The sequence below is a fragment of the Dryas octopetala genome, chromosome 6 (assembly GCF_963921425.1).
Source record: "Dryas octopetala chromosome 6, drDryOcto1.1, whole genome shotgun sequence".
In the NCBI taxonomy this organism is placed as follows: Eukaryota; Viridiplantae; Streptophyta; class Magnoliopsida; order Rosales; family Rosaceae; genus Dryas; species Dryas octopetala.
The window spans coordinates 13234928-13253953 of NC_141371.1; the positions used below are offsets into that span (position 1 = coordinate 13234928).

At 36.3% G+C, this 19026-nt stretch overlaps 2 protein-coding genes across 2 annotated transcripts; both read left to right on the forward strand.

Moving 5' to 3' along the window:
* Nucleotides 1-262: 262 nt before the first annotated feature.
* Nucleotides 263-2056, forward strand: LOC147282552 (uncharacterized). The gene has a single exon (XM_086246135.1). It carries the CDS (start codon nt 263-265, stop codon nt 2054-2056), a length of 1794 nt encoding a protein of 597 aa, XP_086102261.1.
* Nucleotides 2057-11551: 9495 nt separating this feature from the next.
* Nucleotides 11552-13864, forward strand: LOC147282553 (uncharacterized). The gene has a single exon (XM_086246136.1). It carries the CDS (start codon nt 11596-11598, stop codon nt 13384-13386), a length of 1791 nt encoding a protein of 596 aa, XP_086102262.1. The 5' UTR covers nt 11552-11595; the 3' UTR covers nt 13387-13864.
* Nucleotides 13865-19026: the final 5162 nt, after the last annotated feature.

A 19026-nucleotide genomic window follows, 5' to 3' on the forward strand; every position in this document is an offset into this window, starting at 1 on the left:
GTAATTTCTTTCTGGATAAAGCCTTAAGCTGAAAGGATTTTGGACGTCCGTTACATTTGCAAGCCCACCCAGCAGCCTCCCAACCCAGCCACTAGCGGGTGGGCTGGAAATTGGGCTTGAAGGCTCACCCACTAGTCCACCTGCAAGCCCACCCAGTAATCCAAACCGAGATCCATTAGTTCATGCACTCCTCAACCGGTTGCTTAACTTGCTTCTTCCAACACACATTCCAAAACCACTTGAGCTGACCGTGTGCTCCGAGATGCTGAAGACGACGATGTGGAGAAGTGCTTCTTCTTCTTGCAACAGACACAGAGGTATTCCTTTGCCTTGTCTTCACTACTCTACTCATCTTCTTTTCTTCAACAATTACTTTGCCTTGTTTCATTCTCAATCCTCAAACCCAACAAAATCTACAAACCCCCAACCCAAACCCACTAATCTCCACGATGCTTTCAATTTGTTCAATACCATGCTTCAAATGCGTCCTCTGCCTTCGGTTGTCCGTTTCACTCAAATCTTGGGTCAACTTGCCAAATTGAAACATTATTCGGCAGTCATCTCTTTGAATAACCAAATGTGCCTGTTGGGAATTGCACCTGATATTTATACTCTTACTATTGTCATCAATTGTTTTTGTCATTTGAAACAAATGGGCTATAGTTTATCTGTCTTGGGAAAATTCTTCAAATTTGGCTTTGAACCAGATGTCACGACCTTCACCACTCTAATCAGGGGCTTTCTTCTCGAAGATAGAGTTGCTGAGGCTGCAGGACTGTACAGAAATATGGTGGAGGGAGGTTGTAAGCCCAATGTGGTCACATTTGGTACATTAATAAACGCCTTTTGCCAAAAGGGTAATAATGGTGCGGCTATTCAATTGCTTAGGAAGATGGAACAAGAAGGCTGTAAACCTAACGTAGTTGTCTATAGCACGATCATTGACAGTCTTTGTAAAGACACACTAGTTGCTGATGCATTGAATCTCTTCTCAGAAATGATTAGTAGGGGTATTCCTCCAAACGTCATTACGTATACCTCTTTGATTGATGGAGTTTGCAAATTAGGCAAGTGGGAAGAAGCTACGAGATTGTTGAAGGAAATGGTGAGTAAAAAAATCTTTCCAAATGTACGCACCTTCAGTGTCTTAGTAGATACACTTTGTAAGGAGGGGAAAGCTGTGGAAGCAGAAAGTGTGGTTGAAACGATGATTGAAAGAGATATTGAACCTAATACGGTTACGTACACTTCGCTTATGGATGGTTACTGCTTGTGCGGAGAAATGGACAAGGCAAAAAAAGTTTTTGATCTAATGCGTAGCAAGGATACCATTGTCAATGCTCATAGTTATAACATATTGATAAACGGATATTGCAAGCATAAAAAGATCGAAGAGGCCATGATGCTTTTTGAAGAAATGTCTCTCAAGGAAATCATTCCAGATACCATTACTTATACCACTCTTATGGGTGGTTTTTGCAAAGTGGGGAGAACACAAGATGCTCAAAACTTGCTCTCTAAGATGCAAGCTTGTGGCCAACTTCCAAATGTCCAAACTTATGCTGTTTTACTGGATGGCCTTTGTAAAAACCAACGACTTTCTATGGCAATAGAATTGTTTAGAGAGATAGAAGGCAAGAAGTTGGATATGAATATTGTGATTTACAATATTCTAATTGAAGGTTTGTGCAAAGCTGGAAAACTTGAATCTGCGAGGGATCTCTTTCGCAGTTTATCATCAAAGGGATTTGAACCTGATGTGTGGACATATAGTATAATGATTAGTGGATTTTGTACTGCAGGCTCAATGAACGAAGCAGAAAAGTTGCTTAGAGGAATGGAAGAGAAAGGTTGTCCTCCAAATGGTTGCACCTATAACATAATTATCCGAGGGTTTTTCAGTAACAATGAGACATTAAGGGCGGTGGGACTTATTGAAGAAATGGTGGAGAGGGGTTTCTCTGCAGATGCATCAACGACGGAGTTCATAGTTGATTTATTGTCTAAGGATAATGTAGACCCTGCTTTGTTGCCATTGATAAAAAAATCATTATGAAGTTAATATGTATCTTCAGAATAGAAAGTTGATACAGATCCTTCTCACCATCACAGTGAACTTTGAAACTTCATCACCTTTTACAACAATGAAAGTATCATATGTGCTATTTATTAATCAATCATGTGCAATTGCAATGTCAGTTTGTGGTTGGGCCCAATTTATTTTGGTTAAAATTCCTCAAATGTTGAAACTTATTTGCATTTTTTGTTTCGTGCAAGGAGAGAATATACTGTCACTTAAAGGTTCATGGCTACTTCCATTGCATGCCTGTTTATTTATTAAATCCATTTTTTCGTGGATCAACCTATGCATCAAATGAAATCGATGGCTCGCTTTTGTTTGCATATCCTATTTTGTCTAGAGAGGAATTCCTTTATTAAGGGTTACAGTATAATAGTTACTCGATCTGAAGTTCTATATGAGTAACATAAATGAAACTCTCATTTTATTTTTGTTTATGGAGTTGTATACCATTTAGTAGCTTTCACTGCAGGACTGGAGTCTTGTAATAAAGCTCTCATTTTGGGTTGGTTGGTGCAAAAAGTTGGGAGCGTAACAGCAAAAAGCGATACAGTACATGTTGAACTTGTATGATAGTTACTAGATCTAAACTTCTATATGACTAACATAAATAAAATTCTCATTTTCTTTTATCTCTGAAGTTGTATACAATTTATTAGCTTTCGTTGCAGGACCGGAGACTTGTAGAAAAACTCTCATATGTTATTGTTGGTTGGTGCAAAAAGGTGGGACAGTAGCTGAAAATTGAAGTGCTTTTAAAGAAGATTGGATTCTTGGGGAACTAGAGAATCTCAGTTTTTTAGTTTGTCTCCAAAGGTAAATATTCCGCTATTAATCATACTTTCTTGCTAATTGAACATGTATTCAGAAATCTAAACAGAAAATTGGCAATGCATTCAGTTTTCAGAAAATTGGTTAGCTCAACAGCCTCAACAACTTCAGACTGATTGTAATTCTCATTAGTCTTCTTCAATAAAGTTAATAATAAAAAAAAGAGGAAATTACAGATTTAGTCCAGTTATTTTATACCTAGTTCAATTTTGGTCCACAATCTTTTTTAAGTTCTGTTTTGGTCCACTAAATGTTCCACTTGTTCAGTAAAGGTCCATATTTGTTTTCTCAAATTTGGCATGCTTTTTATCCTATCAAATCTCACCCAAATTCAGCGAACATATACTTGTTTTAAAGCTATATATTTCTTCTTTACAATCATATAAAAATCATTCAAATTGGAGTTCTAAAACTCAAGATAATTGACCCCAAAGTAGGGTACCCGAAACTGCCAATTTTTAAAACTTCACCCAATCTCAATTCTTTTAGATTATAATACTCCAAATTTGTTTTTATGACTAAGAAATGATGAAATATAACTTATAGTTCAATTATAATTGAAGAAAACACAATCCAAATGATTTAAAGTCACAAATCTGGACCTTTATTGAACAAATGAAACAATTAGTGGACCAAAACAGAACTTAAAAAAGATTATGGACTAAAATTGAACTAGGTATAAAATAAGTAGACCAAATCTGTAATTTCCTCTTGATTGAAAACATAAGCAAAATGCATATTTTCTCACAGAAATGCAATTTTTTTTTTAGAGGAAATTACAGATTTGGTCTACTTATTTTATACCTAGTTCAATTTTAGTCCATAATCTTTTTTAAGTTCTGTTTTGGTCCACTAATTGTTTCATTTGTTCAATAAAGGTCCAGATTTGTGACTTTAAATCCTTTGGGTTGTGTTTTCTTCAATTATAATTGAACTATAAGTTATATTTCATCATTTCTTAATCATAAAAACAAATTTGGAGTATTATAATCTAAAAGAATTGAGATTGGGTGAAGTTTTAAAAATTGGCAGTTTCGGGTACCCTACTTTGGGGTCAATTATCTTGAGTTTTAGAACTCCAATTTGAATGATTTTTATATGATTGTAAAGAAGAAATATATAGCTTTAAAACAAGTATATGTTCGCTGAATTTGGGTGAGATTTGATAGGATAAAAAGCATGCCAAATTTGAGAAAACAAATATGGACCTTTACTGAACAAGTGGAACATTTAGTGGACCAAAACAGAACTTAAAAAAGATTGTGGACCAAAATTGAACTAGGTATAAAATAACTGGACTAAATCTGTAATTTCCTCAAAAAATAAATAACAAAAAAAAAATATTTGTATTAAGGTTGGACCTTACACCTTAAGTAATCTTATTAGGCCATTTAACCCCTTAGCATGCCTTTTTGCATAATTTTTCATCATTTTGCGTCTCACTATAGGGGGTTATATGCAACAGTTTTGAAACCTCAGAGGGTGTATTTGTAATTATTGAAACCCCAAAGGGTGTATGTGAAAAGACGATAAACCTCAGAGGGTGTAAGTGTAATTAACTCGATCTAATAATGTACTCACTTTTTCTTTTGCCCGCCTATTGTGACATGTTGATTTGATGTTACAATTAAAAACTAGCAGATCCAAGATTCCATTAGACTGACATTCGATTCTATATCGGTGATCTATCCAATACTAAATACTCACTTTTCTTTTGAACATACACACTCCCACTTTAAAAAAATATAATAATTAACTAATTACTTGCAAAACGGGGTTTATAAAGCTTAACATAATCATCCTCGCAAATAAGGTGCTCACACGCCTGGGGAGGTTTATCAAGCAAGGTCAAACCCAAATTAATAGAAGCTAAACACTCTTAACTATTTTTTTCGTTACATAAGTTCTATTTAGAAAATGATAAATATATAGCTGTAGTATAGTATATTGATATGCCATTGTATAGGCTCTTAGCAATCGGAGCCATTACTATTCTTCTTATTCTATGTCTACATTTATAGCATTGTTTGTCCTTTCTATTAGCCATATTGGTCATAAGTTTAGGGAACTGGATCCCCTGCTTTGCTCCTCTGCAATGCTGGTATCAAGCTCAAATCTGAGCCTTTGAAGACAAAGTAGAGAGAGAAAGAGTAGGGAGAAAAAGATTGTCTTCAAAGGCTCAGATTTAAGCCTGGTACCAGCCGTATAGGGAAGCAAGGTAAGGGATCCAGGTCCTAGGTTTAGATATACTATTACTGTTAGGTTTGTCTTCCCTACTGACTTGATCTTAAGCAATATACACGAAAGTTCTTACTACTTCCAAACTTTTTCCTCTTCTCATTTGATAAATTTTTCTAAGTAAGAAGAAGATGGTTTCATCTTCTTCTTAAATCAAAGACGTCAACTATTGCTAGTTGGTTTACAAGTTGTTTAAGCATATTCATGTTTTGAATGTATTTTCAATTTGTACAAATCTCACTTCAAATTCAACTTTGTAGTCAAACTTTTCGTAAGGTGATTAATTGATGACCTTAACGAATTGATGGACCACTTAATTAAAAGTGGACTAAGATGGATTAAATTTTTTTTTTTTGACTTATTCCAATGTTTTTCTATTTGTCCTTACTATTAATTGACTCGAAATATTACACTACTTTTGTGGTGTCCTAATTGGGGATCGCCACAGCGACACCTGCCTTAAGAACCCCTGAATATGATATCACGCCTTAGCATCACTATTCCAAGTTCCTTAGAACAAGTTAAGCATTTTTTTGATGGACTACGGGTTGGATCATAGAGTAAAATGAACAATACAATTGATATAAACATATTTCAAAATATATTTAAAATAAGTCAACCCGGTAAGGTAAGAAGGTTTACAAAAGTAACCCTAACACAACATGACGTCTGTAGAAGTCACGTTCGAGAAACAAACCCCAAAAAGCAATATCAACCGACTACTAAAAAGATGTTCTGAATATTTAGAAACTGGAATATAAAAAGGATAGATAATGAAACAGGTAGAAGACCCAGCAAGATAAACAACATGAGAAGACCTGAGGATGTCCAAAAAGATATATGAGTGCCTCACCCAACAGATTAGTCAAGATCGTCAACTAAAGGATAATCTGCAAAAGCAGTATAGGGGGTAAGCATCACATACGATCATAGCTTCCACTCGGGGGGACCCTAGCTGAGTTTAATAATAGTAAGTAATATATTTAATAGATATAGTCACTGATAAAACAATTCGAAAAGATTCACTAACAAATCAATATCAAAGTTAATCGTTGAAATCCCTAAAAAATTTTATGATGAGCATCCAACTTCTTAAAACGTTATGGGATCCCAAAATATCATTACCTGATGATCGATTACAAATGGCCAACTACATTTACCGCAGCAACACTCGGTAATGTAACGAGAGTATCCATTACCATGATAGTACCCCTTAAGCTAGCCTCCCTAGAAAGACAAATCGACTAGCTCGTCCATACCTATCCCTTCCAGAAGTTTAAGGGATCAAAACCCAAGGTCAACGTTTATCGAGACCTTTTACCCTCAGATCATCATTAACAACAAAAGTACGCAATATGGCATACAAATATGATGCACAGTTCACAGACAACAATATTTATTATCATACATACATACACAAAATAATCCCAACAGCCAGGGTGTAAGAATCCTCCTACATGGTGTCCAAGCTTAACCTTTGTACACTTCTATAGCACTACTGTTCTCAAATCCTCTTATGAGAAACTGGAAATCCAAATCCGACAGAATACCGACCTTAGTCAAACGGTAATTTCGGCAAAGTTTCGGCATGACTTTTCCTTTTGGTCATGTCTTCCCAAAAATTTCAAAAACTAGTTTACTAAGACTAAGTTTTTGAATTTTCGAGACTTAGGGTTTCTACTTAAAGTCTAATTTTATTTATAAGTCTGGAGGTTAACCAATTAAAGTCAAACAATATGACCTGGTCAGGGCATGAGAGACTGAGGGAGCTCTGGCCTAGTGTCCAGCGCCTGTATGCTCACGTACTGACTTCGACATCGCGTCGTTCGGTTACTTTAACAGGGTGTCGTCAATCCATTATTAGATTGATTAATTAATAAGTAATTAAGCCCAACTAGTCATGCAAGCAAAGTAAATTAATCCAACTTAAACTTTATTTGAATGCTTCTTTGTAAATCTATTTCTTTTTAGTTATAGCAATTCTATAATCCAATTTGATTTACATAATTAGTTAATTTAATTAATCCAACTCAATTAACTAATTATGTAATTAAATCCAACTTTAGACATGGTTAATTAATTTAATCAATCCAACTTAACTAATTAATTATACATAATAACCTTAAAGAGAAAGTAAAGATTAAATACATAGTTGTAGACCCTCTTATCTTAATTTACACAAATAGAATTGCTAAAACACAGAGCTCAAGAGTCTTACCCAAAGACCTTACCTAGGCGAGCAGAAAATTCGGCAGAGTCTCCCTACAAATTGCCGAAATTATTTGATTGTGATGTTCCTGGGTGCAAAATCCTTATGGGCACCCAATGGAAAAACCTGATCAAATATTTTAAACTAAGAGACTCCCAACAAATGGTTTGTCCCAAGGCCAAAAGCTTTGTAGAGAGAGAAGCTTTCAACTCTCACAAAACTCTCAGCTGAAATGTAAAGAGAAGTGAGAGACAAGGTCTTTATTTATAAGCACATGAAGTTTAACTAAGCTTCCAATGTGGGACAGTTACACAAAAACATACTAACAAGAGAGTGAAATCGAACCAAGTCTGGGGGGGGGGGGGTTAAATGGGTTGAAGAAACGGGTAGAAAATGCAGGTCAACGGGCTGGTCCGGCTGGGGTTAAATCAGGTCGACACGCTGGTCAAAAAGCCCACTCGGCAGTGACCAAGTTGCCTACGAGATGGACGGCTGAGATTGGGAGAGGTGTTAATGAGCGCCAACACTCAGGATTAAAACGTGGGTTTTAATTCCTTGTGGTGCAACGCACCACTTCCCTAGTACACTTGCTGAGTTAGCGCCACTAGGCGCTTCGTCAGATGCGCTGGGCCAATTGCTAGGGGTGGGCATAAACTCGTTCGAGCCGACAGTCCGACCAACCCGCCTACCAAATCACCCGTAGCCGACCTAACCCGATAGACGCTGGCTCGGGCTCGAGTTCTCATCATCCACTGATCTTCGGCACTTGAGCCGACTCACCAAGTGTGTGTGTGTGTGTGTGTGAGAGAGAGAGAGAGAGAGAGAGAGAGAGATCCAGGCGAAAGAGAGTGAGATACATGCGAGAGAGAGGGAGAGAGATCTAGGAGAGGGAGATAGATCCAAGTGAGAGGAAGAGAAATCCAAGCGAGATAGACAAAGAGATCCAAGCGAGAGAGACAAAGACCCATGTGACTAGGCGAGAGAGAGAGAAAGAGAGAGATCGAGAGAGTGGCAGCGGCTGCCATTTTTTTCGGCGAGAGAGAGAAGCCTTGTCGGCTTAACCCATCTTCGACACGCTCCGACCGCCAACCTGATAGACGATGGCCCTCTCCGACCGATGGCTGTGCGGGCGGTGGCGGTTTGAGCCCCAACCTGCCCGATGCCCAGTCCTACCAATTCAAGAGCACCACGCGTGCGCTGTCAGTCCCAGTCAGCATCCTTTTTTTTTTTTTTTCTAATTCTCCAAACTTCAAAAATTCAACAAACATTCGAACTCCGAAAAATCCTACGAACTCGTGAGGCTGAGTACTAATTATTTGAGGCTTCAAAACATTATTTTGAGAGGAAATTACAGATTTGGTCTACTTATTTTATACCTAGTTCAATTTTAGTCCATAATCTTTTTTAAGTTCTGTTTTGGTCCACTAAATGTTCCACTTGTTCAGTAAAGGTCCATATTTGTTTTCTCAAATTTGGCATGCTTTTTATCCTATCAAATCTCACCCAAATTCAGCGAACATATACTTGTTTTAAAGCTATATATTTCTTCTTTACAATCATATAAAAATCATTCAAATTGGAGTTCTAAAACTCAAGATAATTGACCCCAAAGTAGGGTACCCGAAACTGCCAATTTTTAAAACTTCACCAAATCTCAATTCTTTTAGATTATAATACTCCAAATTTGTTTTTATGACTAAGAAATGATGAAATATAACTTATAGTTCAATTATAATTGAAGAAAACACAACCCAAAGGATTTAAAGTCACAAATCTGGACCTTTATTGAACAAATGAAACAATTAGTGGACCAAAACAGAACTTAAAAAAGATTATGGACTAAAATTGAACTAGGTATAAAATAAGTAGACCAAATCTGTAATTTCCTCTTATGAGGTTATATGTAATAGTTTTGAAATCTTAAGGGATATATGTGAAAAGACGATAAATCTCATGGAGTGTAAGTGTAATTAACTCTATTATATCCAAATTAAACAATAGTGCCTAATTTTAAACACCCTACTCACCAAAAAAATTTGTCTAAACTCCCACCCATCTATAAACTCTTTCAAAACCCTCTAAAACTTATAATCCTAAATTACCCTTCTGACGCATGCTGACGTCACTGTAACTGTATTTTGGTGAAACTGTTTTTTTTTTTTTTTTTTGGAATTGAAGTTTTTGCTAAAACTCAATATTTCACTAAAACTAAAATCAAACACTGAAATTGAATTTCATTACACTAAAACTGAATTTCAAAAATTCAGTTACACTAAATTGAAGAATTCAGTTATGAATTCACTTACTGAAACTGAATTAAGTGATAAAACAATTACACCTCGACTAAAATGCAATTACACCTTAATTAAAAAACAATTACACCTTTACTAAAACAATTACACTTCACTAAAACAGTTACACCTTTACTGAATTCCGTTTCACTAAAAAGAACACAGCAACCTTATCAAAAAAAAAAAAAACCAACAATACAACAAGTCATTGAGATGAGAGGAGTAGCCAACAATACAACGTTGTCCGATCACCTCACGCGCGACGAGTACACGACAGTCGCCACTGCCTCAATCTGTTTCTACCTGCAAATTTGATTCATCATATTCCAGAACCATAATTTTATTCAAAGTTCATTTAAAACTCATGTTTCACGAACTGAAACTGTTTCAAGAACTGAAACTGTTTCACGAACTGAAACTGTTTAATCAATAAATTAAGTAAATTTGTATGTACTTATAAATCAATTAAAAAACCCACATTTCTATCCGATTAACATAATTAAGCTAGAACTGAATTTGGGGTGAAACTGAATTTTCAGAAAGTGAAACTAAATTTTCTAAAACTGAAACTGAATTTACACAGTTACACTAATTAAGCTAGAAACTGAAACTGAATTTGTTGAATTCAGTTGCACTTTTTAATCGCCGAGATACCTGTTTAAGACCAGACAGTTCAACAAATCAAACAGGGTTCATAAAATTGATCGTTCAACGGCCGAGTGGGGCGGTGACCACCACACACGGTGGCTGCCCAGCCCCAATCAACACACAGAAAATTACAGAACTCACCCAAAAATATTCTCGAACCTCGAATTGAGCTTTTAGGATTCGGGGGAGGCTGAACAGCAAAAAAAAACACCCAACCCGCCGCCACAAGTGGCGGATCTAGCGGTTGCAACGGCAAACCAACCTGAAAACCAAGATTTGAGTTAAAACAACCCAACCAATAGCAAGAGCAGGTCGAGAGGACAAAGATTGATACCTGGATCGACAGAAAACACCACCGGAATCGGCCCAAAAACCGTCGGAGAAGCCGCAGCTTTGTAGCTTCGCAAAAGCCGTGCCCAGTGGTGGTCGGAGTGAGGAAATGGCATGGAGAGACTCAGCGTGAAGAGAGGAAGATATTGGTGCCAGAGCTAGGTTGCGACGCTGCCGGAAAAGAGAGATCGCCGGCGGAGGCTTCGCTGCTGTTTGGCGTCGTTCCATCGCCGTCGAGGGTCGGTTGGATGATCGGTGGGCACCACCGTGTTCGTCGCGAGGAGAGGAAGCTATTGGTGCCAGAGTTAGACCGCGACGCTACCGGAAAATGGAGATCGCCGACAGAGGAACTTGGGTCTGCCTGGGTTGATCCGTTGCTGTTGTTGGGTTTCGTGGAAAGTGGAGGGCAAGGGAAGGAAGCGGGTACCAAAAAAAACATAATTAAAATTTTATAAAAATTAAAAGTAAATAAAAGGGGTAAAACTGGAAAATTAAAAGATAGGGAGTCAAACTTAGCTGGATATTAGTTGACTAGGGGGTTTAGGAAAATATTAAGTGTAAGATTGGGGGTTATGGGAGAGGTAGATTTTGGGTGGGGGTTATGAAAGATTTTTTCTCTAACTAGGGGGTTTATAATTATTTACATATTAAACAAAACAACAGTATTAATTGGATCAAAATTAAAAAGAAAAACAAAAAACAAATCGACATTGAAGAGAGATGACAGAAATAACAGGATGGTATTTTATAATTATTTTATAAATAGAAGTTTATCTGTTTATGTAACAAAAAATTAAAAAAGAAGTTAATAGCGTTTGGCTTATATTAAGTTTGTGGACAAATGTTAGTGGCGGACAAATGTCAAAATATTAAGAATGACATTGTGGGGAACAGAGTATTTGGGACAGCCGATTTCATCTCAAACAAAACCCTCTCGCTATCTGAACAGAGTATTTGGGGGCTCCGAGATGCTGAAGACGACGATGTGGAGAAGTGCTTCTTCTTCTTGCAACAGACACAGAGGTATTCCTTTGCCTTGTCTTCACTACTCTACTCATCTTCTTTTCTTCAACAATTACTTTGCCTTGTTTCATTCTCAATCCTCAAACCCAACAAAATCTACAAACCCCCAACCCAAACCCACTAATCTCCACGATGCTTTCAATTTGTTCAATACCATGCTTCAAATGCGTCCTCTGCCTTCGGTTGTCCGTTTCAATCAAATTATGGGTCAACTTGCCAAATTGAAACATTATTCGGTGGTCATATCTTTGAATAACCAAATGTGCCTGTTGGGAATTGCACCTGATGTTTATACTCTAAACATTATCATTAATTGTTTTAGTCATCTGAACCAAATGGGTTGTAGTTTATCTGTCTTGGGAAAATTCTTCAAATTTGGCTTTGAACCAGATGTCACGACCTTCACCACTCTAATCAAGGGCTTTCTTCTTGAGTATAGAGTTTCAGAGGCAGCAGGGCTGTACAGAAATATGGTGGAGGGAGGTTGTAAGCCCGATGTGGTCACATTTATTACTTTAATAAACGCATTTTGCAAAATGGGGAATAATGGTGCAGCTATTCAATTGCTTAGGAAGATGGAACAAGAAGGCTGTAAACCTAACGTAGTTGTCTATAACACCATCATTGACAGTCTTTGTAAAGACACGCTAGTTGCTGATGCATTGAACCTCTTCTCAGAAATGATTAGTACCGGTATTGTCCCAGATGTTGTTACATACACCTCTTTGATTGATGGAGTTTGCAAATTAGGCAAGTGGGAAGAAGCTACGAGATTGTTGAAGGAAATGGTGAGTAAAAAAATCTTTCCAGATGTACGCACCTTCAGTGTCTTAGTATATACACTTTGTAAGGAGGGGAAAGCTGTGGAAGCAGAAAGTGTGGTTGAAACGATGATTGAAAGAGATATTGAACCTAATACGGTTACGTACACTTCGCTTATGGATGGTTACTGCTTGCGCGGAGAAATGGACAAGGCAAAAAAAGTTTTTGATCTAATGCGTAGCAAGGGTGCCATTGTTGATGCTCGTACATACAACATACTTATCAATGGATATTGCAAGCATAAAAACATGGAAGAGGCCTTGATGCTTTTTGAAGAAATGTCTCATAAGGGAGTGGTTCCAAATACTATTACTTATACCACTCTTATGGATGGTTTTTTCAAAGTTGGGAGAACACAAGATGCTCAAAACTTGCTCTCTAAGATGCAAGCTTGTGGCCAACTTCCAAATGTCCAAACTTATGCTGTTTTATTGGATGGCCTTTGTAAAAACCAACGACTTTCTATGGCAATAGAATTGTTTACAGAGATAGAAGGCAAGAAGTTGGATATGAATATTGTGATTTACAATATTCTAATTGAAGGTTTGTGCAAAGCTGGAAAACTTGAATCTGCAAGGGATCTCTTTTGCAGTTTATCATCAAAGGGATTTGAACCTGATGTGTGGACATATAATATAATGATTAGTGGATTTTGTAATGGGGGCCTAATAAATGAAGCAGCGAAATTGCTTGCACAAATGAAAGGGAAAGGCTGTTCTCCAAATGATTTCACGTATAACACAATTATCCGAGGGGTTGTAAATAACAATGAGGCATTAAGGGCAATGGGACTTATTCAAGAAATGGTGGAGAGGGGTTTCTCTGCAGATGCATCAACGATGGAATTGATAGTTGATTTATTGTCTAAGCATAATGTAGATCCTGCTTTGTTGCCATTGATAAAAAAAGCATAAAGAAGCTAATTTGCATCTTTTGAAATTTAAACGGATCCTTCTTACTATCATAATGAATGTTGAAAGTGGTTCACCTTTGACAACTATGAATGTCTTCAATATGACATCTATTATCCATCATGTATTCTATCATATATAATTTGTAGGTGGCTGTAAACGTTGGGTGGAGTAGTAGATGTTCCAGGTTTGTTGATTGTGCTGGTGCTGGTGCTGGTGCTGGTGCAGTGACAGTTGTTGCGGGGGGAGGTTTTATGATTAAAGTGTTTGACAGTGCTTGTGGGTATGGGCGGGATGCAAGATCAGTCTTGACCTGGGATGGTTTTTCTTTCTAGTGGAGCTATGATGTTCCCAAAAAGTTAATATATGATTTTTTTAATATCTAATTTTTTCGCATTTCGGCCTTGTCTTATATATGTTATCTATTATCCTTTTTGTGTATGTATTTTATCATGTTGGTGCTTCTTGTCTTTAGAGGTGGCTGTGAATGTTGGGTGGAGTGGTAGTTGTTCCAGGTTTGTTGATCATGGAGGACCTGGAGGTGCTGATGCTGGTACTGTGACAGTTTTCTGTAGGGGCAGAGATTTTATGGTTGAAGTGGTTGACAGTGTTTGTGGGTTTGCGAGGCTTGACCTGGTATGATTCTTCTTTCTAGCAGAGCAAAGATTTCCTACAAAAGTTAACATATAATTTTTGACTCTCTAATTTTTCTCACATTCTGGCTTTGTAGTAAATAGGCGCTATGTGAGAATTACAGAGTTGGTTAGAGCTTTCAGCGCTGAATATTCCAACTCAGTTTTGAAATTTTGGTGTTGCAATGTGAGGGTGAGGGTGCAAGTTTGTAATGTAGTGAATGAGAGATGAAAAACTGATATGCAGAGAAGAAAGGGGTCTGTTAGGACTAGTGACCAGTGACTGTTACTCTCTGTTGTTTTCCTCTGCCTGTAATTAAGGCAGTGGTTATGGTGATACAGGTAATTGCATTTGGGTAACTTTACGAAGAAACTCTTTGATGGTGTGCTTTAAAGATCAATTGGCCTTGGTTTTTTTGTTTTTTTTTTTTTTTGTGGTTGAAATATTCTTACAGGCACTCAATCATAAAATAAATGAACTGTCTTAAATAATTTTATAGGAGCTGGAATCCTATTGAAGGGTTGGCATTCAAGCGTATTCCCATAAAATTAATGTAGAACTCAGTTATCATCATCTATGATTTCTGGTGCCTGCAAAATCAAAGAAAGATAGAACAGTATTGTATGCACCAACACATCCAATTGAGGCACGGTACGAATGAGTCACAGGCCATGTTGGGCCTAGGCCTTAGTTGTATGAACCGGCATGAACATGACACGAAAGTACTAATGAGCCCAACTTACAATTTTTTTTTAAAAGAAAATTTAATAGTTGGTTGGTAAACACGTATAATAATAAAAGGGAGGTTGAAATTACATAATTTATAAACATATGGATCTTTTTTAAGTAAACGATTTTAAATAAATCAAACCACCTAAATGTTACAATGATAAAAATATCATCTTTTTACTTGAAAAATGATAAATAAACTCATGTTATAATTGGGAGGTGTGTTTTTACAACGCTAAACACTCGACACCCCCTATAGAGCACTCAGTGTGTCGTTTATTTTTAATTTTTTACGTACTGGACATATTGCAATTGTTCGATACTGTCTATCATGGTCATTGACTCTAGAAGCTTGAATTTTGTGTTTTATATTAGTTTTATTAGTTTTCGACATATTTATGTAAAAAAAAAAAAAAGTCACTCTTCCACACTGGCAATCATAGTTACTACTGAACCGTGGCTATTTATAAAAAAAAAAAAAAAAAACCAAGCACACAACTCATTAAAGTGGATTCGCCTATTACCGTGTTTTTGTAAGTAGGTCATCTTATCATGAGCTTTTTCGGCCATTTGATTTGGACTGAAAAAAAAAAAAAAAAAAAAGGTTTTTTTTTTTAGTTTTTGATTTATGCATCATAATAAAGAAGCTCCAAAGTCCAAACCTATCTTTAACCTTCTCTTTATAAAGGTGGCCAAGAAAAAAAAAAACCTTCTCTTTATAAAGGTTTTTGAGGCATTCATCAAACAACCCGCCCCTCCCCTTAGAAGGAAAACCCACGAAACACTAGTTAAGGTTGCATTTTCACTCAAGAATAAAGGAATAAAAAATTTATTTGGGTCAATTGACCACACTCCACTATGTATTTCTTCACTTTTTTGATATATTTCTCTCTCCGCTTTCTCACGGATTTTTACAAAATATTTTCTCTCTTTAAAAACCAAAAATATAAATGTTATCAAACGGATTCTTAAATTAAAAAATTAATTTACATTGAAGAAATTTCAAGTTCACATATACGTATATGTAGACAATTGCCTCTTACTAACTTAAAAAGAATGGAGTAAGGGTGGGTGCTCTCATCTGCTAATAGCCAGAAAATTGAAATAACAAGAAAAGCAAAGAATGTTACACTTTTTTCGGAAAAATTTGAAGTTGTGTGATCCGCATTTTGTGTGGACACATACATAACTCTCAAGCACTTATTGTGAAACCATAAATTGCTACCGCTTATTAATGAAAGGTAAACGTAAACCTAATTAAGCCACTAAATTAGTTATACACTGAGAAAAACAAAAGAATTTATATCAAAATTAATTGATTTCGCTCATTTAATATATCAGAATGCTAAATTGCATCCATGAACATATAGATTAAAATTTTAATTCACAATATTATACGACATAAAGTACATAGATATTGATGAAATACACACAAACATAAAGTAAACAACAAATATAATTGAAAATACAATAAAGCATTAATCATATGATGGAAAGTCTAACAAGCATAATTAAAAACATGCAATTTTAGGCAACCAAAAAACGAGCATCAAATTAAGAAACCAATGTGTACATTTCGTACAGAAAATAGAACAAAATAACCTGAGGAGTTCAATCTATCAACATCCACAACAAGGTACATAGATTTCTCTAAATAAAACCAAACAAGCTTTTATGTATCAAAATTCTCGACTTGCACCGGGAATCATCTTGCTCTTCAACTCCATTACAGCAATACACTGGTCCGGGAAATGATAGAAAACCATCTTCTCCAAATTTTCAGCATACTCAAGGATATACCTTGCAAACTCAAGAACAGTATCCCCATGGTACAGGTCTATGGTTGCCTCCTTGAGATGAGAAATGAAAGCAAGGTTTTGCAGTTTCCAATATTCCATATTAAATTCTGAAGTATGCTGAAAAGTAAAAACAAAGCAACAAATCAGTTGAAATTTTACAAAAAATTAAAAGGAAATAACAATTTGCACAAAAAAAAAAAAAAAAAAAAAAAGACAAACTTACATTTGACTCATCTCGCAGAGATCGAGCTACTTTCAAAGATTTTATTTCCAAATAACTCAAATTAGGCATTCCTCTCAAAAGAGAGATCAGTGCAGGGACTAAGCCATCAATAAAAAAAAGAACTCGAAGGTGCAAACGACTAACGCAATTAAATGGCACTAGCATTGAACCTTTCCTTGATAGACCCTGCAGTGTTATAGAATGAAAAACTAAGTTACAATATATTGAAATTGTTTCTTTAACCAGATAGTATGCATGGCCACATAAAGAATATATATGAATCAATGATTATATTGATTCCTACCAAGACAATATAACCCTACATATATCACAATACCAAGATCTACTTGAATTTGATTACTTTCATTTGTGAAGGTAAGTGTCTCTTACCTTAAGCATTTCTTCATTCAAAATAAGAACTTTAACCCTGCGTATGCTATAAAGAAAATCAGGTAAGGCAACAGGTTGACTGAATTTAAAGGCAGTAGAAATCTCAGCCTTTTCTAAGGCCATTAACTCTCCAAGATTTCGGTGACATGGTAAAATGCCAAACCATTCCAAACATTTAAGATTTGGAGCATAAATGTCAAAAGACTTGTTGCTAGGATTGCAAAACAAGTTAATACTTATTTTTTCAAGTCTGTCACCTGAGATGTTAAGATTGCTGCAGTCGTTATTAAACAGATCAACAGACACAAAACTAAATGACTCCAAAGACGAGCTTTCAATGACAACATTATCTAAGCCACAAACATTCTCAAGGTGCAATTCCTTAATGCGTTTGCAGGAATACGAAATGCATTTCCAAAACCCCTCATCACAAATAAAAACACTACTCAAATTCAAGTATTCAAGATTAGACATAGAAGCCAAGGAGGGTACTTGATAAATTGAACACTTCATGTCCACAAACAGAGACTTCAAAGATCCACAAACAAAAAGGGAAGATGGGAAGTGCGCGCAGAAACCAATCGGGGCCGGTGATCACAAGATGAACCACTTCAACATTACACTTCACTGCACTGTCAATCCATGTGCTCAATCGTAAATTCTCAACATCGCCGCAACATGGATTGTTGAAATTGTGACAGTCGATCTTCCGGGTGGTGATAATGCCAATAAAAACGAAAGCACTCTATCTTATGATCCCCACGTTGAATTAAGAACCTATCCAGAGAATCCAACACCCTTTTCCGCATGTTACATGCAGATAAATCCACATCAGAAAAATCAATCAAATTCAATGACGGATTTGATAGATAAAATCCCCTGCATCTTTTGGACAAACAGCCAACCCGAATGAGCTCTTTGAAGGATAGGAGAGAGAATGTGATGAGCAACTTCAACTGGGAGATTACTGAATCTGTCTATAATACTCTCTTCAGCAGGAGCTCCCTGAGCTTCACAAGAGCTTGGAGTGGGCCAATGCAAACTGGGGAAACAAAATCACAAGAACAAGAAAAATATTTGTCTTTTTACCATTATTTGTTATGAAATTAAAGGGATGTCCCCTATTTATAACATTACAAGGGAAGTTGTGGAGTAACTTGAATAAGTTGGTAATTAATGTAACTTTGTATTTATACGATGGACCAACTTAAAGACAATTCTTGTAACGAGGAGACTCTCTACTTGATTGGTTCAGGTATTAAGAGGTATTAATTATTCTAGATGTAAGATAAAGATAATTGATATATGGGAGGATACATGGCATCATAAATATGACACAAATTCGCAACTTTCAATTTTCCAATACCTTCTGACAAAGATCCAATTAGAGAATTGGATGACAAGTCTAGGTACAAGATATATGTAAGTTCCCACAAGGTAGATGGTATTGTGCAAATTAACAAATTGGACCTCAATGATAGATTTCTCTGAGCTGCAAGATTACGCAAGCAGGATGGTATAGAACCAGAGAGTTGATTACCACCCAAAAATTGTTCTACAAGGTTTTCACGTTGACAGAGTTCAGTTGACATATTTCCTTGCAACTTGTTATATATCATGATCAAAATACAAACCTTGGAGGTTTTGTAGTCTTCCCATTGGAGCTGGAATTGATTGTGTCCCAAGTCTAAAACTATCAAGTTGCTCAAGTTGTCAATATCGATCATTGGGAATCTTACCCTTCATGCGTCATGTTGCAACTGCATGTTTAAATCAATTTATTGAAGAGACGTAGAGAGGTTCCTAAGGGAAACAAGAAGCATGGCACTTAATGGATTATGTGCCTAGTATAATGTACTCAAATTTCTA

Coding starts and splice junctions, on each gene's coding strand:
- LOC147282552 (XM_086246135.1), top strand. CDS start 263: ATGCTGAAGACGACGATGTGGAGAAGTGCTTCTTCTTCTTGCAACAGA.
- LOC147282553 (XM_086246136.1), top strand. CDS start 11,596: ATGCTGAAGACGACGATGTGGAGAAGTGCTTCTTCTTCTTGCAACAGA.